General features: G+C 45.8%; 1 protein-coding gene across 4 annotated transcripts in view; it reads left to right on the top strand.

The window, feature by feature from the left end:
- The window catches only part of LOC143212132 (uncharacterized), a 272339-nt gene extending 259515 nt beyond the window's left edge, over window positions 1-12824 (top strand). For 3 of the 4 annotated variants that reach the window (XM_076430549.1, XM_076430548.1, XM_076430547.1), the window contains 3 exons: window positions 7951-9192; window positions 9696-10586; window positions 10901-12824. In XM_076430549.1, coding sequence (XP_076286664.1) covers window positions 8087-9192; window positions 9696-10586; window positions 10901-11216 — 2313 coding nt within the window. In that variant the 5' untranslated portion in view covers window positions 7951-8086 and the 3' untranslated portion in view covers window positions 11217-12824. The remainder of the gene's footprint in view (window positions 1-7950; window positions 9193-9695; window positions 10587-10900) is intronic. The other variant, XM_076430550.1, reaches the window with a different exon arrangement.
- The last annotated feature ends 7199 nt before the right edge of the window (window positions 12825-20023 follow it).

Below are 20023 nucleotides of genomic sequence, written 5' to 3'. Positions count from 1 at the left end.
GGTACTAACCTATGTATATCGAAAAGTTAGTAGTTCAGGAGATATTTCAATTTAAATAACTCTAAAATACCATTACTGTCGTGTACTAAGACGTTAATGTTTACTTACTAGTGTAACGTCTTAGTACACGACAGTAATGGTATTTTAGAGTTATAAACTAACTAATTCTTCTAGCTTTACAGAGAAATCTAAGTTGTGTGTGTGTGTGTGTTTAGTCCATTCATATAAAAATTATTCTGATTTAAATTGTGTGGAATCAGTTATGGTCCTTACTGTACACCTGTAAATATAAATGCCGTATTAAATTCTGAGACCAAATTAGGCGTCGGTGAAAGGTTCGTTGCAGCACAGAGCTCTTATGTATGAAATTGGCCAGAAAAGAGCAAGGGGATGAACGCAAAAATTCCCGGGACATCGCAAAAAGGTTAAACCGGGTTCACAAAGAGCGAGAGAGAGAGTGGGATGAGAGAGGTAGGAACCAGTAGAACGTGAAAATCCCAAAGCGTGTCCCCGGCAAATTGTGGATCCGGTAAAAAGCGTCGAATCCCGTGAGTCGCCGCGGAAGAAAAGGATCGGTCTCTCCGGATAGTTATTGTCGCGGAATCGGATTTCGAAGGGACGGTTCCTCGAGCTTCATTTAATAATTGAAGAATAAATGATCGTCGAACGGATTGTGTTCGACGGGCTGAAGCCCAGGGAGCGCCGAAAGGGGAGATTAAATGCGACTTTCATTTCCAGCGGACACGCTTTGAAGTCGCCGCCGCCGGCCTGTTATCATTCCCGCCTTAACGAATCGACAATCGCGCCCCACTCTCGATAAGGAGCAAACCTCCCATCACCGTTATCCTATCTTCGTTTCTCCTTCTCTTTTATTTTGCGAAATACAATTCGCTTCAGCGGAGCGCAAAATTGACGAATTCCGATCGTTCAGGACTTTGATCTTCGACCTGCGTGTCTTCACGAAGTGTGAAAATCCATTGTTGCTTAAATTTTGGAAAATCGTGCGTGGTGTTGAGAATTTTCCCGAGAAGTTCCACTTGGAAATAACGAGGATTGACGAAGTTACAGTTGAAATTGTAAGGGAGAAAATGAAAAGTTCTTTGCAGTCGCGGAATTCAAAAACTGCAGCTGGCGTCAAGATTCCTCCGGCAATAATTCTCGGGAGGGTTTCAATTATTCCAGTAATTGCGTAATATAAAAAAGGAGGGAGCAGTCGAAGGAAGGGGTGGGGGTTCTGTCGGAGGAGCGAGCCAATAAACATGGGCGAATGTAGTTAACATCGTCCCGTTATTGGCCGTATTAAGCGTCGAGGAAGGGAAGGGGGTCAAGAGGGGGTGGGGCGTTCAATCTTCGTCGAAGTCGCTGGAAATCCGAGCGGAGGCTGTTGTCCGCGGCTCTCCGAATAAGAAGAAGCCTTGTCCTCGACTCCAATGACCTAGACGAACAAGAGGGCAACCTGCGAGAGGCCTCTCATCGATCCGTCCGAGTGGACCGAATCCACCCTTATTTCTTCCAGCGCCTGGCCAGGGGTTCCCAAGCGTTCGGATACACCATGTACAAGGATTCCTCGAGTATCCAGTTATCTTCAACCCCCATAACATCCCCCTAACTCCCTCTCCCTTCGGAAATCCTCTACTAACCAGTCCTGTTACCATGGGATTAGGGCGAGGGACATTTTTTGGGTACATAGTACATAAGTCGACTCTATGTTTATTTATCTTGACAACTGTAAGTAGTGGCTAGGTTAATGCAGATTTTAGCGGAAGGATTTTTTGGCAGCACCATTTAGGGTGAAGATACAGAAGATTGAAGCGCAGACTTTAATTGACGAAGTGATGTAGAAGTAGAAGGGAAGGAATGTAGCAAGCCGCGTTGTTTTCTGAACAAGCCGAGCCTCGAGGATGCTATAGGTGTCCTTGCCAGTACTTCAGCAGCCTCGCAGCTGCCTTCATCAGGATTTGCAGCGACACCGACGGCTCGGAACGACGGAAGTCCTCCGCAAAAACACCCGGCTCTCATCAACGGGCTTCCACGACGCTAAAAAACGACCACACTTTTACAAGCTTACCTTCCCTTATCCTGACCGACGATTAACGTAATGTATTTACTTACGGTCACCGTGCAATCTACTTTTGTTGCCCTGTAATTCCTTATTGGACTGCCGGGTGCTCGGGGACCGACGTCCGAGCGGCGGCGGTCAGGAAATGGCCATTATATTTCAGGTGTCTTTGAAAATGTTACTGGACTTTTCATAAAATATATTTACACTTTGCACTGAATACATTAAAGTCGTTTACCTGAACGTTTCGTTAAAAAATTTTGATTTTTATGGAACACAGTAGTCGATGAAATTGTCCATCCAGAGACATTTTGTAAATACAGTAGGACCGCGATTAACCGGATCCCGATTATAAACAAATATGCGTTCAGATATGATTATTAGACTGCATATTTTATGCATTTATGACGAAAATGAGCATGCACAATTTAATTCAGTGGACATATTCAAAAGATTTGAGGACATCGGTGTATTAGTTTCAGCTTAATAAGATAATTAAAAGAAGAATGAATTTGTTATTTGGTTTCTGTGGTTTGTAATCGATGCAGGCAATTTTTATTTTGCATGCAGATCCGCAGTCTAATGATTATATTGCGAAGGGAAATAAATTTTCGAAAAGAAAAAATGTATTTTGGAATCTAATGTACATTTTAGATATGTCCCTCGGATCTTGATTTGATTATCCATCGGGCCTTAATTTATCCGGGCTGTTTGTCTCCCGATCAAGCCGGTTAATCGAGGTCCTACTGTAAATGTTTGCAATTGTTTTCTCCGCACGGGTACAAGCCCGGCAAGATATAATTTAACAATAGCGAGGATAGTTGCCACGGGTAAGCAAGCCACTCGCAATTTGCGAGCTCGATAAACTTCTAATGCAATCTTTTGACCCGTTTTTGAGTCCCTCGTCGCAGACGGTGAATTTTGCACGGCGACGAACGCGCTAACTCCAACGCTCCCCGAGAACAAGTTCATACACGAACGTACCGGTATGCATGTACGTGTGTATACACGTAGTGGAACGAAGAATATGAGCGTTCATTTGCGAGGAGCATGTGCATACAGAACGGCCTGGTCTAAAAGGGAACGCCCCCGGTTATGAGGACACGGAATTCTTGGCGAGGACAAAATCGCTCGCCTCAAAGCGCGTGTTAATGCAGTAGCGAGCGGAAGCCGTGCAACTGGGTCTTTGGACCATTCGTTCGAACATCTTCCGAAAATCAGGCCACAGACCTCCTTATCCCGAGAACTATACACGAAATGCAGCGAACTATCCTCCATGTGGATCAGCTCTCCAAAAAATATTTCAAAACTCTTCTTGCATTCATTTCAGCAAATTGAAGGAAATATTTATTCTTCTATCAACGTTATTAAGCCATAATGCTATGTTTTATATAAATTTTTAATCCTTTGCAGTCGGATCTGTTTTAACTCGAAAATTAAACATTTCTTCCGACCTGGAATAATTCTGTTGTATATAATTTTTTCATTTTATGGTACTTTATAATTGAAAGAATACTGTGAATAAAGGTACAGCAATTTTTAGCGGTGATCCCGAGTCACCCCTCGACCGCTAGGATTGATTCTGCGTCTGAAGAAAAATAAATGTGCTGTTTGGACAGCGGGGTTGTTTTAATTCGAAAATTAAACATTTCTTCCGATCTAGAATAATTCCGTTGTACTATATGTTTTCTTTTTTTATTTTATGATACCTTATAATTGAAGGGGTGGATGGATGAAGGTGTCAAGTAACAAATTGTGTGTTTTCTGTAAAAGAGTTTCTAGCGAGGTATGTTGTCTTTTTTTGATGAATGAAGATAATAACACAAATCTTTAATACTACAAAAGATAATAATTATCTTCATTGATCAAAAAAGGACAACATATTTTGTTAAAAACTCTTTTACAGAAAACAAACTTGACACCTCTATCCATCCACCCCTTCAATTGAAAGAATACTGTGAATAATGGTACAGCAATTTTTAGCGATGATTCCGAGTTACCCCTCGACTGCTAAGGGTTGATTCTGCGTCTGAAAAAAATAAATGTGCAGTTTGGACAGCGGGGTTGTTGGGATTGCTAATAATCGAAGAGCTGGTTGGACGCCGGCCGAATAATCGGTCGTGATGTCGGATAAAAAGGGAGGAACGTATCGCGGCGATATCGGGACCGCAAAGGGGACGTTTGCCCGCGGTTAACGATGTCACAGGCTCTCCGTCGTTGCGTAATACAGGGGGCTGCGGGGCCGCGCGCCTAAACAATAATTATTAGGTCAATAGCGGTATAATTACCGGGTATTAATGGCGACGATTAAAGTCCGCGAACGGGGCCGCGGCGCACACCAATAACGGCCGCGGTCGGTTATGCTTTCAGCGGAGATTAAGGCCCTAATTTCGTTATTGCGCTCGGGAGCTCAAATATTTCCCGCGTCTCGCAATCACCGACCCGTAATCATTCTATTTGCGAGTCTCATCGGCCAAACATTCCGCGGATACAACACAATTTTTCCTGTAACACAGATCTCCTTCGTTTTGTTCCACGCACGACAGAATCTTTATGCAAATACACATTTTAATTTACAGAAACTGCCACGAAAGAATCCCTGCTCTGTAAAGTTTTTATGAAACTGCCGATATTAACTCGGCGGAGCTCTGATCGAATTTACTGTGATTCATTTGTAGATTTTATGCGTTTATGGGAAAAACAGTGGGATTTAAAATATTGGGAATACAGAGTTAAAGTGAAAAAATTTTTATTTGCAGTAAAACGGGTTATTCATTTATTTTTACTGATACGAAATTATGTAGATCGCCCGTTTGTTTTTATCAATATAAAATCTTCGGGTTATTCATTTATTTTCAATAATACGAAATATGTAGGTTATTCATTTATTCCTATCAATATAAAATATGCATATTATATTCAATTATTCCTGTTAATACTAAATATGCAGATGATCCGTTTATGTCGCTTAAAATATCATACATGAAAATTTATTCCCAACGATATAAAATACTTCATTAAATCACGGAACAAATGTTATTCCGTTCTCTATCCTTCTAAAATAACAGGATGCAATTATCGCATTACCAGCGCAATTTTTATGGTAGTTGCGCTTAACGTCCGTGATTATCATTGTTAGAGACGGGATGATTATAATGTTCCAAGAGCGGTTTCGCGTGGCCTCCATTCTGCACAAAACTTCTATTTTAATTATGTCATTCGAATTGCCCGGCGAAATTGTTGCGGCATTTCGTACGCAACCATTCTCCCTCTCTCCCCTTTCATTTCTCCCCCTCTCTCACTCTAGTAATAATTATTTTCTGGGGAAACAGAAACATTTCGTTAATTATATTTCACGGGAGCGCATCGACAAATTGACGTAGGAGGATAATGAAAGCCGGGAGCGGAGGTAGAGTACATTTTGGTAATTACATTATTGTTTCGAAATACACAATAACTTTGCATCAGGTGCTTGGGACTATAGTAATGAAGATGAGGCCAGGCTTCGTATCGTGCTTCGGGATTTTATGAAGAGCGCAGGAAACATCGTCGAAATTCAACAAATTTTATTTCCTTCGGGACGGGAGACATGTTTTACATAAAAATCTACCCTGCGTTTACACGAAATCACTCGGATTTGGTTGAATGAAAGCGCAAGAATTACAAATTCAGGGGTGGCATAAACGCAGAAAGAGGCCCGGCGCACTTACAAGCGAGCAGGACGCGAGATCTATTCTTCCTTTCACGGCCGGAGTTCGACATTAGGCTATTCAGCTTTGTCGAGCAGGTTGGCGCAGTGGAAAAGCAATCGAAGCGGAGCCGAAATTCCCCGGTATCGGGTGCACACCGAGCCAACCCGGAATTCGCTATCTTTTGATCGGAATAACCGCCTCGAAGAGAGAGAGAGGGAGAGAGGAAGGACGTTAGGAATCACGGCCGTAGAGAATCGGTTCTTTTTATCAGTCCGAGCGTCCTTCGTGGCTTTGGATTGTCGCGTGGGGGTCCCTGGGAAACCCGATGGAATTTGAATGGAGGATCACACGGTGAAAGGCGAACGAAAATCCGTTCCAAGGGACCCGGGACCGGCCGCCACGGGATTCCTCGGAATTTTCTTAGACTGAAAAATATTAAAACCAAATGTCGCCGATCGATCCCGAAGAATGCGCGCGGCCAGACTTCCCACTGTGTCCGCGACTGGTTCTGGGAAAAGGCGATTTTATTCGAGCGAGGGTCCCGAGAATAAAAGAATTTTTAGAGCCGCTTCGCGATACATAAATCGACGCGACGTTAGCTTTACGAGCGCTGTCGTTCGCGAACGATACGACCCGGTCGTAACGCCGCGTTCTCCGGATAAGTGCTCGCTGCGATTTCTGATGCTGCTCCCGGGCGATTGGAATTTTTAATATGGTCCTTGACCGCCCCGTTCTATTCTGTACTTTCTCGTGCTCGCGGATTCTTGATTCCAAATTACACTGCCACGCGAAAAATACCTTTCTTCAGTCACTACGCTCGGAGATGTCGGGGACGTCATAATAGGACGGGGTGGTATCAGAATTTTCTCCCGGGAAACTGCGTAATGCGTCTTTATAAAAATTTGCACGCTTGCTCGGGTATGTTCGAAGTATGTGCACAATTTTTTATATTGCGGTATCTTGAAAATTGTGAAAGTTATTCACCCGAGAATCAGACTGTTCTCGTCGCTACGCTTGTTTCTGGGACCGTTCTGAGGGTAGGCACACTTTGAGGATTTTCTTCTAGGAAACTGATCAATGTATCTTTATGAAAGTTTACAGACTTATTTGAGCATATTTCAAGTGTGTGCACAATTTTTTATATAGCGGTATCTTGAAAATTGTGCAAGTTATTCACCCGAGAATCAGACTGTTCTCGTCGCTACGCTTGTTTCTGGGACCGTTCTGAGGGTAGGCACACTTTGAGGAATTTCTTCTAAGAAACTGATCAATGTATCTTTATGAAAGTTTACAGACTTATTTGAACATATTTCAAGTATGTGCACAATTTTTTATATAGCGGTATCTTGAAAATTGTGCAAGTTATTCGCACAAGTAGACGGTTCCTGCAAACTGATGTCATTCCATTAAACATTATTTGTTCCCGTTTCTCACGCTTCCAGAATTGAGATCATACTAATAAAATCGAGTTTTCGAATTTTACGTCAGCTCAACGCCATCGTAGAATTTCTCCTTTATATTTTCCTGTATTTTCAGATAAAGATCGAACGCGAAATGAGGCGCATTAATTCGATATACATTTCTGTCACGCAGAGGCCATAATTCTGAGGGGGAAATCGCGCATTGACATACATACGTTCTCCATCACGGCAGATACCACAGAATTTTCAGCGTTTATTACCGCAGCCACTTATTCCGGGGGGGGGACGAACATTTTTCTTCGCTTATCGACGATTTAAGGCCGGCCCTCCGAGGCGCTCGTAAAGAACGTGGAATAACGACTGCATTTTAGAGAGGCGGCCCTTTTCGTCCCTTTTCTTTTCTTCCTCAGCATTGTGCTCCGGAATCGTTCGCATCTTCCCGCACATCTCTCGAGGCTAATCCGAATAAACGACGTCGGTGCCGCAAGAACGATTCCAGTATAGTAATCTGCGGGGTGAATCATTCCGCATAATCACCATAATTATTTTCGTCGTTAGTGGACCGATAAATACATTTTTTCCGAGTCAAACAAATCGAAACACTAATGCAGTTTTATTTTCTCCGTTCACGAAAAATTGTCGATATATGAGCTGCGATAATTTCGTTACAAAAAAAAAGTAGTACAACACTATATTTTACTTCAAACACCCAGAAATATGTATGCAAAAATTCCTGCAAAACAAGACACCTAAAGACACCTAACTCTTCCTGTTGCAGACGCCGGAGCTTCCTCTCTTCAAGAGTCCTTGATGATCCCGCAGGCGGCGGCAGGGGGTCGGATCGATCACGCAGGGGAGAGGATCTCGATCAGCAGTCCTGCCAACCTCCTCGACATTCTCAGCGCAATGTCGGGATGTCTCGGTGTTCGTTCGAGGGCGTAGAACCAACTCCAAGGACTCGGTTCACCTGTGCTTCACCAGTGCAAGATGAGATAGAAAGACGCGTGGGTGTCCGTGGGTGGAACGATTCGCGATTCGCCATGTGCTCGAGCGTGCGAGCCTGGCGGTGGCGAGGTGCGGTGTTGGGGACGGTTTTGCTGGTGTCGTGGGCGTCCGCGGTATCCGGATGTCCTTCCGTGTGCACGTGCAAATGGAAGAGCGGCAAGGAGTGGGTGGAGTGCGCGAAACGGGACTTGAAGGGATTGCCGGATGGTGCAAGGGAAGAGACACAAGTTCTTGATTTATCGGAGAACAACCTGGGCAGCCTGCCACCCGAATGTTTCCACGCGCGAGGCTTGATCAACTTGCAGCGACTATACCTGGGCAAGTCGCGCATCAGCGGAATAGCTTCCAGAGCCTTCGTAGGCCTAGTGGGACTAGTAGAGCTGGACCTGTCGGACAACCTGATCGACGAGGTACCCTCCGACACATTCCCGTTCTACTCGAACCTGATGAAGCTCCTGCTTAATGGGAATCCCATCAAAGAGATCCGCAGAGCTGCCTTCAAGCAACTGGAACACCTGACGAATCTGGAACTCAGTCAGTGTAGACTGGAGACTATCGAGCAGGGAGCCTTCGACGGGCTTCAGCTGCTCGAGTGGCTCAGACTCGATGGCAACAAGCTCACCAGAGTGCCTGATTCCACTCTTCCGCTCGGGGGAAGTCTGAGAGGACTCACTCTGCATAATAATCCCTGGCTGTGCGACTGTAGACTGAACGCCACGCAAGCTTGGCTGAAGGAGTCCGCTCCTGCTACTCCGCAGGAGTCCGAACCTATTTGCGATGCCCCGCCGAAGCTAAGGGGAAGACAGATCAAAGCTGTCAAGCCGAACGAGCTGGCTTGTTTGCCTCAGATTGAATTACAGGAGAAGATCGAAGCTTATGAGGGGGATAATGTCACGTTGAAGTGCGACGTCTACGCTGTACCCATTGCCAAGCTCACGTGGTGGTTCAATGGGGAACCTTGCAAGCTTCAGAACGAGAACGACTCGGTTGTTGCTGGGGCTATGGGATATCCGAGGTGAGTGTTGATCTAAGATGGGTCTGGGTTTGCTGCTGATAGATGAGTACTATTTCAACGGCGGGGAACTCGGGTGTTAACGAATGAGTACCGGTTTAGGTGTGACAGAGGTGCTCGAAGAATTCTGAGTCCGGTTAAACGTTGTTTCTGTCGTTGCGACGATCGTTAATGGGCACGTCGCGTTGCGGGAACGAACCTTTAACTCGATTCCGTTTAAATTAGCCGCTACGTGCGCCACATTCGTAAATTTTCCAAGGTGTTCGCCAGACAAATGCCTCGTTGAACGAACCGACGCGACGCCGGACTCACGATCCTTGGTGGCTTACCAACAGTGCTGTCGACGGTTCTGTAAATTAGATACGCTGCCGTGAATGAAAATGTCGGTCCCCAAACCCAACCAACATCAAGCTATTCGACCTGAAGTTTCCAAGATTTATAAATTCAAGGTCACTCCAAGGTCACATAAAATTATTACAGCGAAGCCCCAATCCACTCTGTTGCAGATACGTCTACCGTCAGCGAGGTGGCACAAATATGAGCAGCACCCTGCTGCTCTACTCGGTCGAGTCCTCGCACGACGGCACGTACACCTGCATAGCAGAGAACGAGGCAGGTCCCGCGGAAGCCAACCTCTCTCTCCGAGTCTTATTCCAAGAAAAGATCACAGTCGAACCACCGAACGACCACTCCCGGTCGGGCTACATCGTGGCGATCGCAGCAGGAGCTCTAGTAGGGACTCTGTTCGTCTTAGGCACGCTGATAGGCAGCATAGTGTTCTGCATGCGAAAGCGTCGCCGGGACAGGAAACGAAATTCCAAAGCGTTGGTCTCACAGAACAAATCCGTGATGCCGATCACCAAGGATACAACGACGAGCCTGCCTTGCAGAAAAGGCAATGGTAGCCTATTGGGGCTGGAACATCAGCAGATAGTCTCTTATACAGAGCGTGAAGTGAACAGGGCTGCAACTTTGGAGCACAGGGAGCACAGGACTGTGGACGAACCTTACTGCAGCCCGGTGGCCAAGTACCTGACGGAGCCGGACCTCATCAACGAGGTGCCGGAGGCCACGGACGTAGGCTATGGACAGTTGTATCGACACCAGCCTGGTGAAAGACAGATTCTCGAATATGATTCTGGGTACCCTCTTCAACCGGATCTGCGTCCGCCTACCATTCCTCAGTTGAGCTACCTCGACCAGGATGGATACCCTCTGAACTTTGGCCTGCCGAAGATACCCTTCAGCGCCGCCAGCACTCTTCCCAGACTACGAACGAGAATGGTAGAGGGCTCCGCCGTTGCTCCACCTGCCAGGTACTCCAGGGAAGCTGAGTTCCTCGCGAGGTCGCCCGGATACGACCCTGTGCTGCCTAGGGCTGACGCCAGGTACCTGAGGTTGAGAATCTTTGCCAAATTCTGATTATAATAATTCCCGGGTGTATGTGAAAGAGACGTGCTCGAAACGTTCATCAGCGGGGGCCGCGGATTTTATGCATTTGTCACTTCATTATTGTTGTACAGGAGAATCTAGAAATGCTGTTAGATTATTTTCACCGTAGAAAAAGATCTAATCATTGCTTTACCCAAGGTGTAACAGACATTTCGGTCGCGAACGTTTCACATACATCAACCGGATATAAAAGACCATGCAAAATTCTACTATTACACCAACGAAAACTGACATTTGAACCGTTCTAAATCCCCGCCAGGTACACCGCGGAGGGCTACCCGTATCCAGCCCAGGTGCAGCCTCCGCCTCAGATCCAGCCAGTGGAGCAGCCATTGCAACAACAGCTGCCAGTGTCCCCGGTCTCACCTGTGGCCGTGTTCCCCGAAGTCCCATTCATCCCATCGCCGCCGGCCGCCTATCGGGGCGAAACCACGCCTCTATCCCCAAGGTCGTTGCTCAGTAAAACAGCTCGCGAGGCTGCGGCCGCGGCAGCTGCAAGAGCCGAGGACCTTCAACCTCCTCATCACCCGGAAAGTCCTGACGAGGGGTACGTCGGTGACGCGATGGACGTCTAAGAACCGGTACCGGACCAGTTCTGTCAACCGGGAGAACAAGCGGACGAGAGCCAAAGAGGAGAGGACCCAGATCCCAACAGCGAGGAACCAGTTCCAGGTGTGTCTCGGGACAAGGATCGATCCTGGCGAAATGAGCAAGCTGTCTGCGCTCGGACAGATTAATCCGCGGAAAACACGAAGAGCCCGGGACCGTGATTGGCAGAACAAGAAGACAGAGGGTGGAGGACGTCGCCGACATCCGCCGGAATGGATATCAGACGTCGCAAAGTGCCCGCCGGTTGGCCAGGAACAAAGGAGGAGACGTAATGGATTAATCAGGTGCGAGGAGGAAGCTCCGTGTCTGCGGATAATCATTTCTTGTCAGAGGCAGCGCCGCCACTAATCAAATCGCCGCGGCCGAAAACGGAGGATCCTCTGGATCACCGAGACCCTGGATCACCGAGACCAACCGGCTCATTCGATTAGTGCGCGAGAGAGAGACTCGATCCGTTCATCAAACTTGTGTTGATCTCGATGTCTTGCGTATTTGAACTCGAACTTGCTTTCAGGTCGATCTTTCTCTCTCTCTCTCTCTCTCTCTCTCTCTCTATCTTTCTCTCCCGTTGCTCTCCTAGGTTGAATACGGAACGCACAGGCACGCGAACAACTTCAGGATCGAATTTTCAGAAAGTCTGCGGAAGCTGCGAAACGCAAACAGCGGATGGAATCCCGGAAAAATGGCTGATCCAGCCGACGATCCTGAAACAGGATCTCTTCGCACAGGAACGCTGCCATGCTGGCATCCCTGATGCCAGACTCCGATCTCTCTGGCTCTCTGGACGCTGGAAATTTCGCGGAGAACATGATTGTTGAGCTAATGTCGCTCGTGTTTTATTTCGAGCTGACTCTGGAACTGATTAGAGAGTTAGCTGGGAATTTTGAGGTTATGGTTTGGAGTGGGGTCGAATTGTTAGCTGTGGAGTAAGTGGGGAGAGTGCGTTGCGATGATGGTGAGAATTTTGGACTTTGGTGGAGTTGGTAATCGACTGCGGATGTGTTTGTGCTTTTAGAGTTTCGTGTGAAAGTTTATTCAATGTTGGTTGATGTGGTAATCGTTTAAGTAGATTCAGAAGCATGTCGAGTTGCGTGAGCTTCCGTGGAATTTTGGGTTTTGATTGTTCCGGAGAATTGTCGGAGTTTTTGAAAAATTTAATTACACTGGAGAGATCCTTTACGCTGTGTATTTGAATAATTTATGCGAGAGGTTCTGCGGAATTTTGTGGTGTAATTATTCTGGAGATTTTGGAATTTTATTAATCTGGGACAGCTTAGTGGAATCTTGTACTTTAATTATTGTGCAGATTCTGTAAAGCTTCTGTAAAATGTTATATTTTAATTACTTTTTTGACTTTTTACATCATTTTAATTATTCGAGGTAGCTCCATGGACTGTTACATTTTAATTATTTCGGAGATTTTCCTCAGTATTCTGATAATTTCTTGAAAGCTCCATTTAATTTTGCATCAGTTTGTGAGAGGTTTCTATACAGTATTGCGTTCCAGCAATTTTTTAAAGCGTTTACAGAATATTATAATTTTTGGGAGCTTTTGTAGAGATACATATTTAGCATAGTAATTTCGAAGGTTTTGTTGACTATGAATAGATACGCATCTGCAGTTTAGTTATTATGGATACAATTAAACCGCAAATACGGAGGATTACGTTGAAATCATCGACACAGGATTTACAGACGCTGTTTCGGATGATGAGGGTTTATCGCAACCAAGTTTACTCGACAAGACTATTAATTAACAACAATATTGATGGCCAATAGCTTTGGGCGATTGCTTACGCATAGCAGTACTTCGGATGATTACATTTCGTGATTATATACTTTCATGATCAATTTAGTTGCATATATCGTACTGTAAATAATTTATTCAATGTCTTTTATACATGATCTCTCTACAATAATTATATTAACCAACGATATGAAAACTGCCAAATCCGACTCCGGTGTTCACGCGTAATACGAAGGGATCATTCAGGGAGACTGTTCAACAGACAAAAGAACGAAAACAAAATGATAATTCCCAACAACAGCTTCTTATTTGCCAGAAAACCAGAGAAATTCACAATAATCTCCACTCGTTTCAGTATGAGGGGTGATCAACACCATCCGCAACGCACTCTCCGAAACTTCGGGAACTCAAATCGAGCGCGATAATAGTCGTTTCCAGCGACAGAGTGCCGATAGCTTCACGAAACCGGAAAGTCGACAACGAATGCAGAAGAAAAGCGACGAAAACGAAGAAGAAAACGAAAACGAGGAGGACGAAGAAGAAAGCGAACAAAACGAACAAGCCAGCGTAAGGCTGTACGCCGTTCACGAGTCGCGAGTCATCGTGCTCGAAATATCTGCTCAAGCTCATACGCAACCCCCAACGAACCCCTTTCCACCCCTCGAAAACCAAAGAAAAAAAAATGAACAACCCCCCACCTCAAGCCCCTTCGGATCCAATTTTTAGACTAACCAATTGTATCGTTATTAACAAAAAAAAAGGAGAAGGTTTACTGCTCGTCGGTTTCTGGAGAGACGAAACCAAAAAAAAAAAAAAATACAAAAACGGACTGTTTCGGGAGGAAGAAACTGGCCGACGGAAGGTTGTAGCAGCTCTGTCGTAGCGATAATAACGTTAACTCGGTGTTTAAGACTGGCGAAAACTGCGCGAAAGCCAGCCAGGGTGTTACTTAACCTGATGTACAGAACTGTTAAGAAAAAAAAAACAAATTATATATATATGAATACGTAAATATATATATATAAATATAAATACGAGGAGGAGAAACAAATTCGTACACACAGACTGGCAGAGTGAAAAGGATCATGAAAAGGTGGATGAAACGGTATATACATATTATACATATTAAATATAAAACATATACAGGAGCATAAGCACGCGGCAACGAGAGAATGGCCGACGGAGACACTCGGCAACGGTGAAAGTAGATATTTTTTAAGGGTGTCTTCGAGCGAGCTACAGAGAGCCGCCGTTAATCCATTATCGAGTGTGCGTAATCGTCGTCTAACAGAGTTTTAAGCGTTCGATCGGTGTGCTCGAGGCTTCGCCAGACCCGGGATCACTCTCCTCCACCATGGATCCCTTTAATGGACGGACCGCTACCTTTCCAACGAACTTCTACCCTTCTACATCCTCTCGGTTCGAGATCGAACCTGAAATTCGAATTTCAACTTGCGCAGGAAGTCGTCCGGAGATTGTGGGGAGCTCGGGTCTCGCGAAACGAACGACACGTGGAGGCCCGTGGAGGCTGACACTCATGTATGTAGGTACTAAATTATGCGATCTGGTGTTTGGGGCCTTGTGGGCCCTCGTTCATCCCGGCAACGTTGCCTGGGGTCTCGGGAAAATTATGGAATTCAAGCGTTCTACCGTGAATCGATAAAATCAACAGATAAAGTAGCTACCAAGTCGGGAAGCGACTTTTCCACCAGGAATCTTGATACCCGAGGCAACGTTGGCCGCGATAGGTCGATCGGACTTGACGTAATAAAGGAGCCGTTAATCTAGCGTTAGGATAACGAGTTACGGTAAGTGGATGGAAGCATGGGATGCGGCGGAAGGATGCAGCCTGGAGGAACACACCTGGGGGGGAAAGATCAGGGACCCGGTCTGACCTGGTTTTCGCCTTCGTGTCGCAATCGCTCTGCCGAATCTGCTGATCATCAGTCTGTGTTTGTCGGATCTTAAAAATCGCCCGGGTCCATCGGGGACTCAAGAATAAGCGAACATTTAGTTCAGGTCTGTCGGCCAGTTGACCGTCATTCGGCAGGCGATTAGGCGTCCTAGGCTAGCATCTTTCCGAGTTCGGAACGTCGATCGTGTGCTATCATTAGATCACCTATCTACACACGTACACGCGCGACTACAGCGATAACACTCCAGACGACAGGCGGTCACCTTCCGGACAAGTTTTTACAGGGTACGCTGATTCGCGGTGGTCGATTAGGCTTGGAACGAGATAGTGCGATGACTGTTACATTATTTTCAACCTGTTGAACGTATTAAGAAAGAAATTGTATTTCGCTTCGTTGAAATTCATGCAAAAGAATTTTATTTTAGATTAATCGCACGACGTAGGAACCAGATAGGAATTTATTCGTGATATAACACATTTTTTAGATGAATTGAGTAAATCTTAATGGAGCAAGGTCCAAGCAGTGCGTCAAAGTGTTAGGGGATATCGTCGATACGTATCTTTGATAGACGTTGACAGTACCAGACGTGTGACACGTAAATGTTCATATCTCTTGGTTCCCAGTCTCTGAATACATGTCCGAAATAGTGACCTGTATGCAACGATAACGTGCGGTTTTCAATGAAGACGCGGGTTTCTGTCGGACGGTATTGATTTCGTTGACCAGCGCGGATCAGTCCGAGAATTATGGAGAAATGAAGATTGAGGGAGAAATCCCTTTTATATAGCCTACGACTACACGAATTGCATCCTCCTCTGTGTCTCTCTACTGTTCATTTCAATTGTTGCATTATGTTCCACGAGATTGTGTCCGGGAAGGTCCAATTTGTAATTATATGCCATTATTTGTTCCTTTTTGGAACTGACGGTTCATGTAATTGTATATTGTTGTGAATATAGAACCATTTTTGGCATTACGCAATTTTTACATCACGAAATATATGTTCTGAGGCTTGGAGGAAGGTAGACCACTCCCTTCGGGGCGTTACCTGATCTGTGGTGGGGATAACCACGCCTATAGTGGGAGTTACTGCTCCGCGGAGGGGATAGCCACGCCTACAGAGATACGTTGCGAATTAGATGTACTTTCGCCGAATTAATTCGACACTCGACGCGTTTCAATTTCTGTTTTCTGCGTGCACGGGAAACTCGAGGCAAAACGTGGGGAGAAGATTCACACATATGTGCAGTGCTAATATTCCGACGTCGACTAGCAAATAAACAATCGCTGGAACGCTTTTTGCCGACTTCGAATGCAATTTCTGTTTCGGTCCAATGATTCCTCTCGCGACTCATCGCTCCGAAACGCCGCGTTGGAAAAGTCACCGACGAAAAATATAAGTGCAAATTGTTTTCCGCTTCGCATGGCCACACGGTCGATTGCCACTTCTGCGTCCGGCTGGATTTTTGCTTTTTCATTTTGAGTCGCAAGGGTACCTGAACTCCGACTGACAAATTGAGTAGACTCCCGGATAACGCGGCCGAAAGAACTATCCAAAAAGAATATTTCCATTTCGCGTGGCAGTAAATGTACAATAAACCTGCAAAGAATTGTTCAAATTGACTTCAAACGAAAATTACATTGTAAGGTTCTGCAGGAACTGGAGGCGTATTTTTCTCTATTCTTCGCGCATCTGTCGATAGCCCGGGGATCAGTGTCCGCCGCAATGGAATTACACCGCCCACGCACCGAAACGCTCGTGATAGCGCAATTACTCACCTCCGCGATTGATTCGCGGATACGCTCGCCACCCCGGGGATTCAATTGCTCGCGACTTCGCGAAAACATCCCGGGAAATGTACACCCGGCACGCGAAGATCGATTCCACCGCTGTGAACAACCGTAGCCGAGCGTTGTCCGGATTTCAGTGACCTTTTTCGAGAATGATTGAGTGCCGGACCGTAGGATTTTATCGGTGCGCCGCTGCCGAGCTGATTGTTTATTTCTTATTGGGATTTTTTGGCGTTGTTTCAAGTCGTCGGTGTGGCGAAATTCAAATTTTTTAATGGAAAAAGTTAGCGCACACAATTTTCAGTTAACATAAAAATCCGCAGTCTTCTAATCCCACATAAATATTTCCAGATTTTATGAATGTGAAACGCATCAAAAAATATAAAAATTATAGACTTGTATATTCCCATAACCACCTCGAGACCAGTTCCTCCATGAGATAGAAACCCCCATACAACAGGTGGTTGCACCTTACAGAGCATGATCAGGGCTCCCAAGCTACCTAAGCGCCGTCGAAACGGAATTGCTGGTAGAGAAACAGTGGAACCGTATTCCGGAAGACAATGTGGGTCGCGCGAGGGCGTCAGAACCGGAACCGGAAGCGAGCGAGATTTCGCTCGGACACCACGTTCAAACCCCCGTGTGAATCTCATGGAATTGGTTCGCGCCCACGTTCCCATTGAATCGCGGCGAAATCGCATCGACGATAAAACCTTTCTTCCCTTTGGCTGGTAACGAGCCGCGAGCGGACCCGGCCCTCGTAGCTGAAAGGGCTGAAAGGGCTTGTTGTCGCCGGCGCAACTGGGATAATCACTATTTGCCGAGCTACGCGTCGGTCTGCGTGACAGGAATCGAACTCTGGTATCCTGGTCCTGGGTCCTCTATCTCTATCTCTCGGGAATGTGGGGGGACAACGCCCTGGCACCCCGGTAAACACGTCGATTGTTGTCCCGCAGTCATCCAGCCCCCTTGTTCCACCTTTTTCGTCCACCTGTCCCATGTGTTTTCGGACACGCGAGCCTCTGACACCGTTCTCCGAGCCCTATTGTCCATTCGCAGCCTTTACAAGCCGCCTGCCACTCTGGCTCTAGCTCGTTTACTTTCCAGATTTTTCCTCTGGTGGACATGAAATCGTTAGTCGAAGTCGCGAGGATTTATTCTATTTATTTATTAGCTTATTTGATTGCTCGTGACTTTGTAAGACCCGTTAGGATTCTAGCCACTCCCTTTAGCGGCGTTACCCAGTCTGCAGAAGGGGTAGCCACGCCTATAGTAGGCGTTACTGCGCCGTGGAGGGGATAGTCACGCCCCTAGTGGGCGTTAAAGCTTCCACGAAATTATGTAATTGTAATGCTTCGCGTGTAATCATAATTCTGCTGGTGTTTTTAATTTATTTCCCACCGCGTTCACGTTGGCAAAGTCTAAATCCAGCGACGAACGAGCCGTGGCGATCGATCAATCGTGCAACCTTGCTCGTTGCCTAAAAATAATTAGCTAATTAACAAGGCAGACGTTCGCGACGGCCATGTCGCGACAATGGACAGCGTCGCAACGAAAAACGTATTTATTTATTAATGAGGAACGAGTCCCGGAGTATCGCGTAACGAGCGCTCGGGAACACACCGGGTTTTCTATGTATTGTTCGTCGCCGTCAGACGAAAATCCCTGTGCATCCGATGAATCATTATTTTTAACAATGCTGTCTCTCTTTCTCTCTCTCTCTCTCTCTCTCTCTCTCTCTCTCACTCGGACTCTCGGTCGCGGTCGAACGATGAATGCGATCTCTGCTCGGGCGAGGATTGCAGCTCTGCGATTAGCGATAAGTTATGCACGCGGCAACCGACCGTGATAATTATTTGCGCGGTGTGATGGTTATTGGCGCGTGAGGATTTAATTATTTGCTGGTTCGGCTGTTCCTGCCAAAATCTCGCCCACGCCGCCGGCCCGATTATCCGACGGACTTTTAATTTCCAACTTTCTCCAAATTTTTTACAGCGGGTATTATTGTATTAATAGAGGTAACTGTGAAATTGTGCAAGCTGAGATTAATCTGCCACAGAACCACTGTCGTAATTAATTATTAGCAGAGGAATGAGAGTTACCACAGTATGTATATGGTAGTATTCGTTCGAAAACCTTCAATTCTGTAAAATGAATTTTCGGCGATTGCTCGTGGTATTTCGCTGAGTCACGAGTGTACGAGTTTACATTTTCAAAGCCGGCAAATTTAATTCTAGCTTTAATAAAATAGAACAGCCGGTTTCCGCATAAAATTCCGCAGTTTACTGATGAGTTTTAGCGCTCGCGGTCCCGCTGAAATTTTAACGATCCCAATCAACAATATAACATGAATGTTTGAAGACGTATCACGTGTCTGCGGATACGCGCTGCCGGACAGAGATGTCAGTTTAAATAATCTATCGGTTCTATTCTGAACGACACCATCACCGACAGACCTCGGTCCGCTCGATTCTATTGGATACCGTGCGAGTTTAATTTAAATGCATAATAAATGCCGCCTAATTGACAATTCGATTGCCGATTTTGTGCAATCACTTCGCTGTGCTACTGCGAAGTATATTTATCAGTTTCCTCTTAATTTTTCATAGAAATTTGAAAACGTTCTCTCTGCGTATTCAGAATGTATTATTCGAGAATACCACAGACAATTTTATTGATACAATACACTGCAGTACAATGCGGGGTGGAAAGTCAAATTAAATCAAGCTTCTACAATTACTGTTTGCTCGGTGCAAAAACTTTGCTGGGCTCTTCAAACGCTGTCAAATACACCCACAAAATTTCATATTGTTATACCCATCAGTTTCACTGTGACAAATTCGCAATTCGTCACTGGTATCACAGAACAGATTCTCTTCAAAAACAAGAAGCAATCACAAGTCCTCTGTTCTAAAATCAATACATAGACTCTCTTTACATTTATTCCTGCACCGGCACTCGTTTCTGAGAAGTCAAAGGAACCGTACACCCATTCAACCGATTAATTCAAGACAAGAAATTCTACGCTGTTGGTACCCGACTCTTGACTCTGCGAGGAAGAATGGAAATTTGCATGAGAATCCGGAGCTCGAGCGAAACTTTCAATTCTCGCGGCGCGCCTTTGTGAACGCGGACGGCCCAAAGAAAAAGTAATATCGGTGTTCATCAAGAAATCGTATTCCAGGAGGTTACGATGTATTCTTGCTGGCGGTGGTGCGCGATATTTCTCGCAGGATTGGCAAGCAATAGCCCCGGGGCGTTGAATGACTTAATATTAACAGGGCCGCGGTATTCATCAGCCACGAGACTCGGCAAGCGA

This window comes from Lasioglossum baleicum, chromosome 9 (genome assembly GCF_051020765.1).
Source record: "Lasioglossum baleicum chromosome 9, iyLasBale1, whole genome shotgun sequence".
NCBI lineage: Eukaryota > Metazoa > Arthropoda > Insecta > Hymenoptera > Halictidae > Lasioglossum > Lasioglossum baleicum.
Note: the sequence above shows the minus strand (reverse complement) of the source record. Positions and strands in the feature narration are given on the sequence as shown.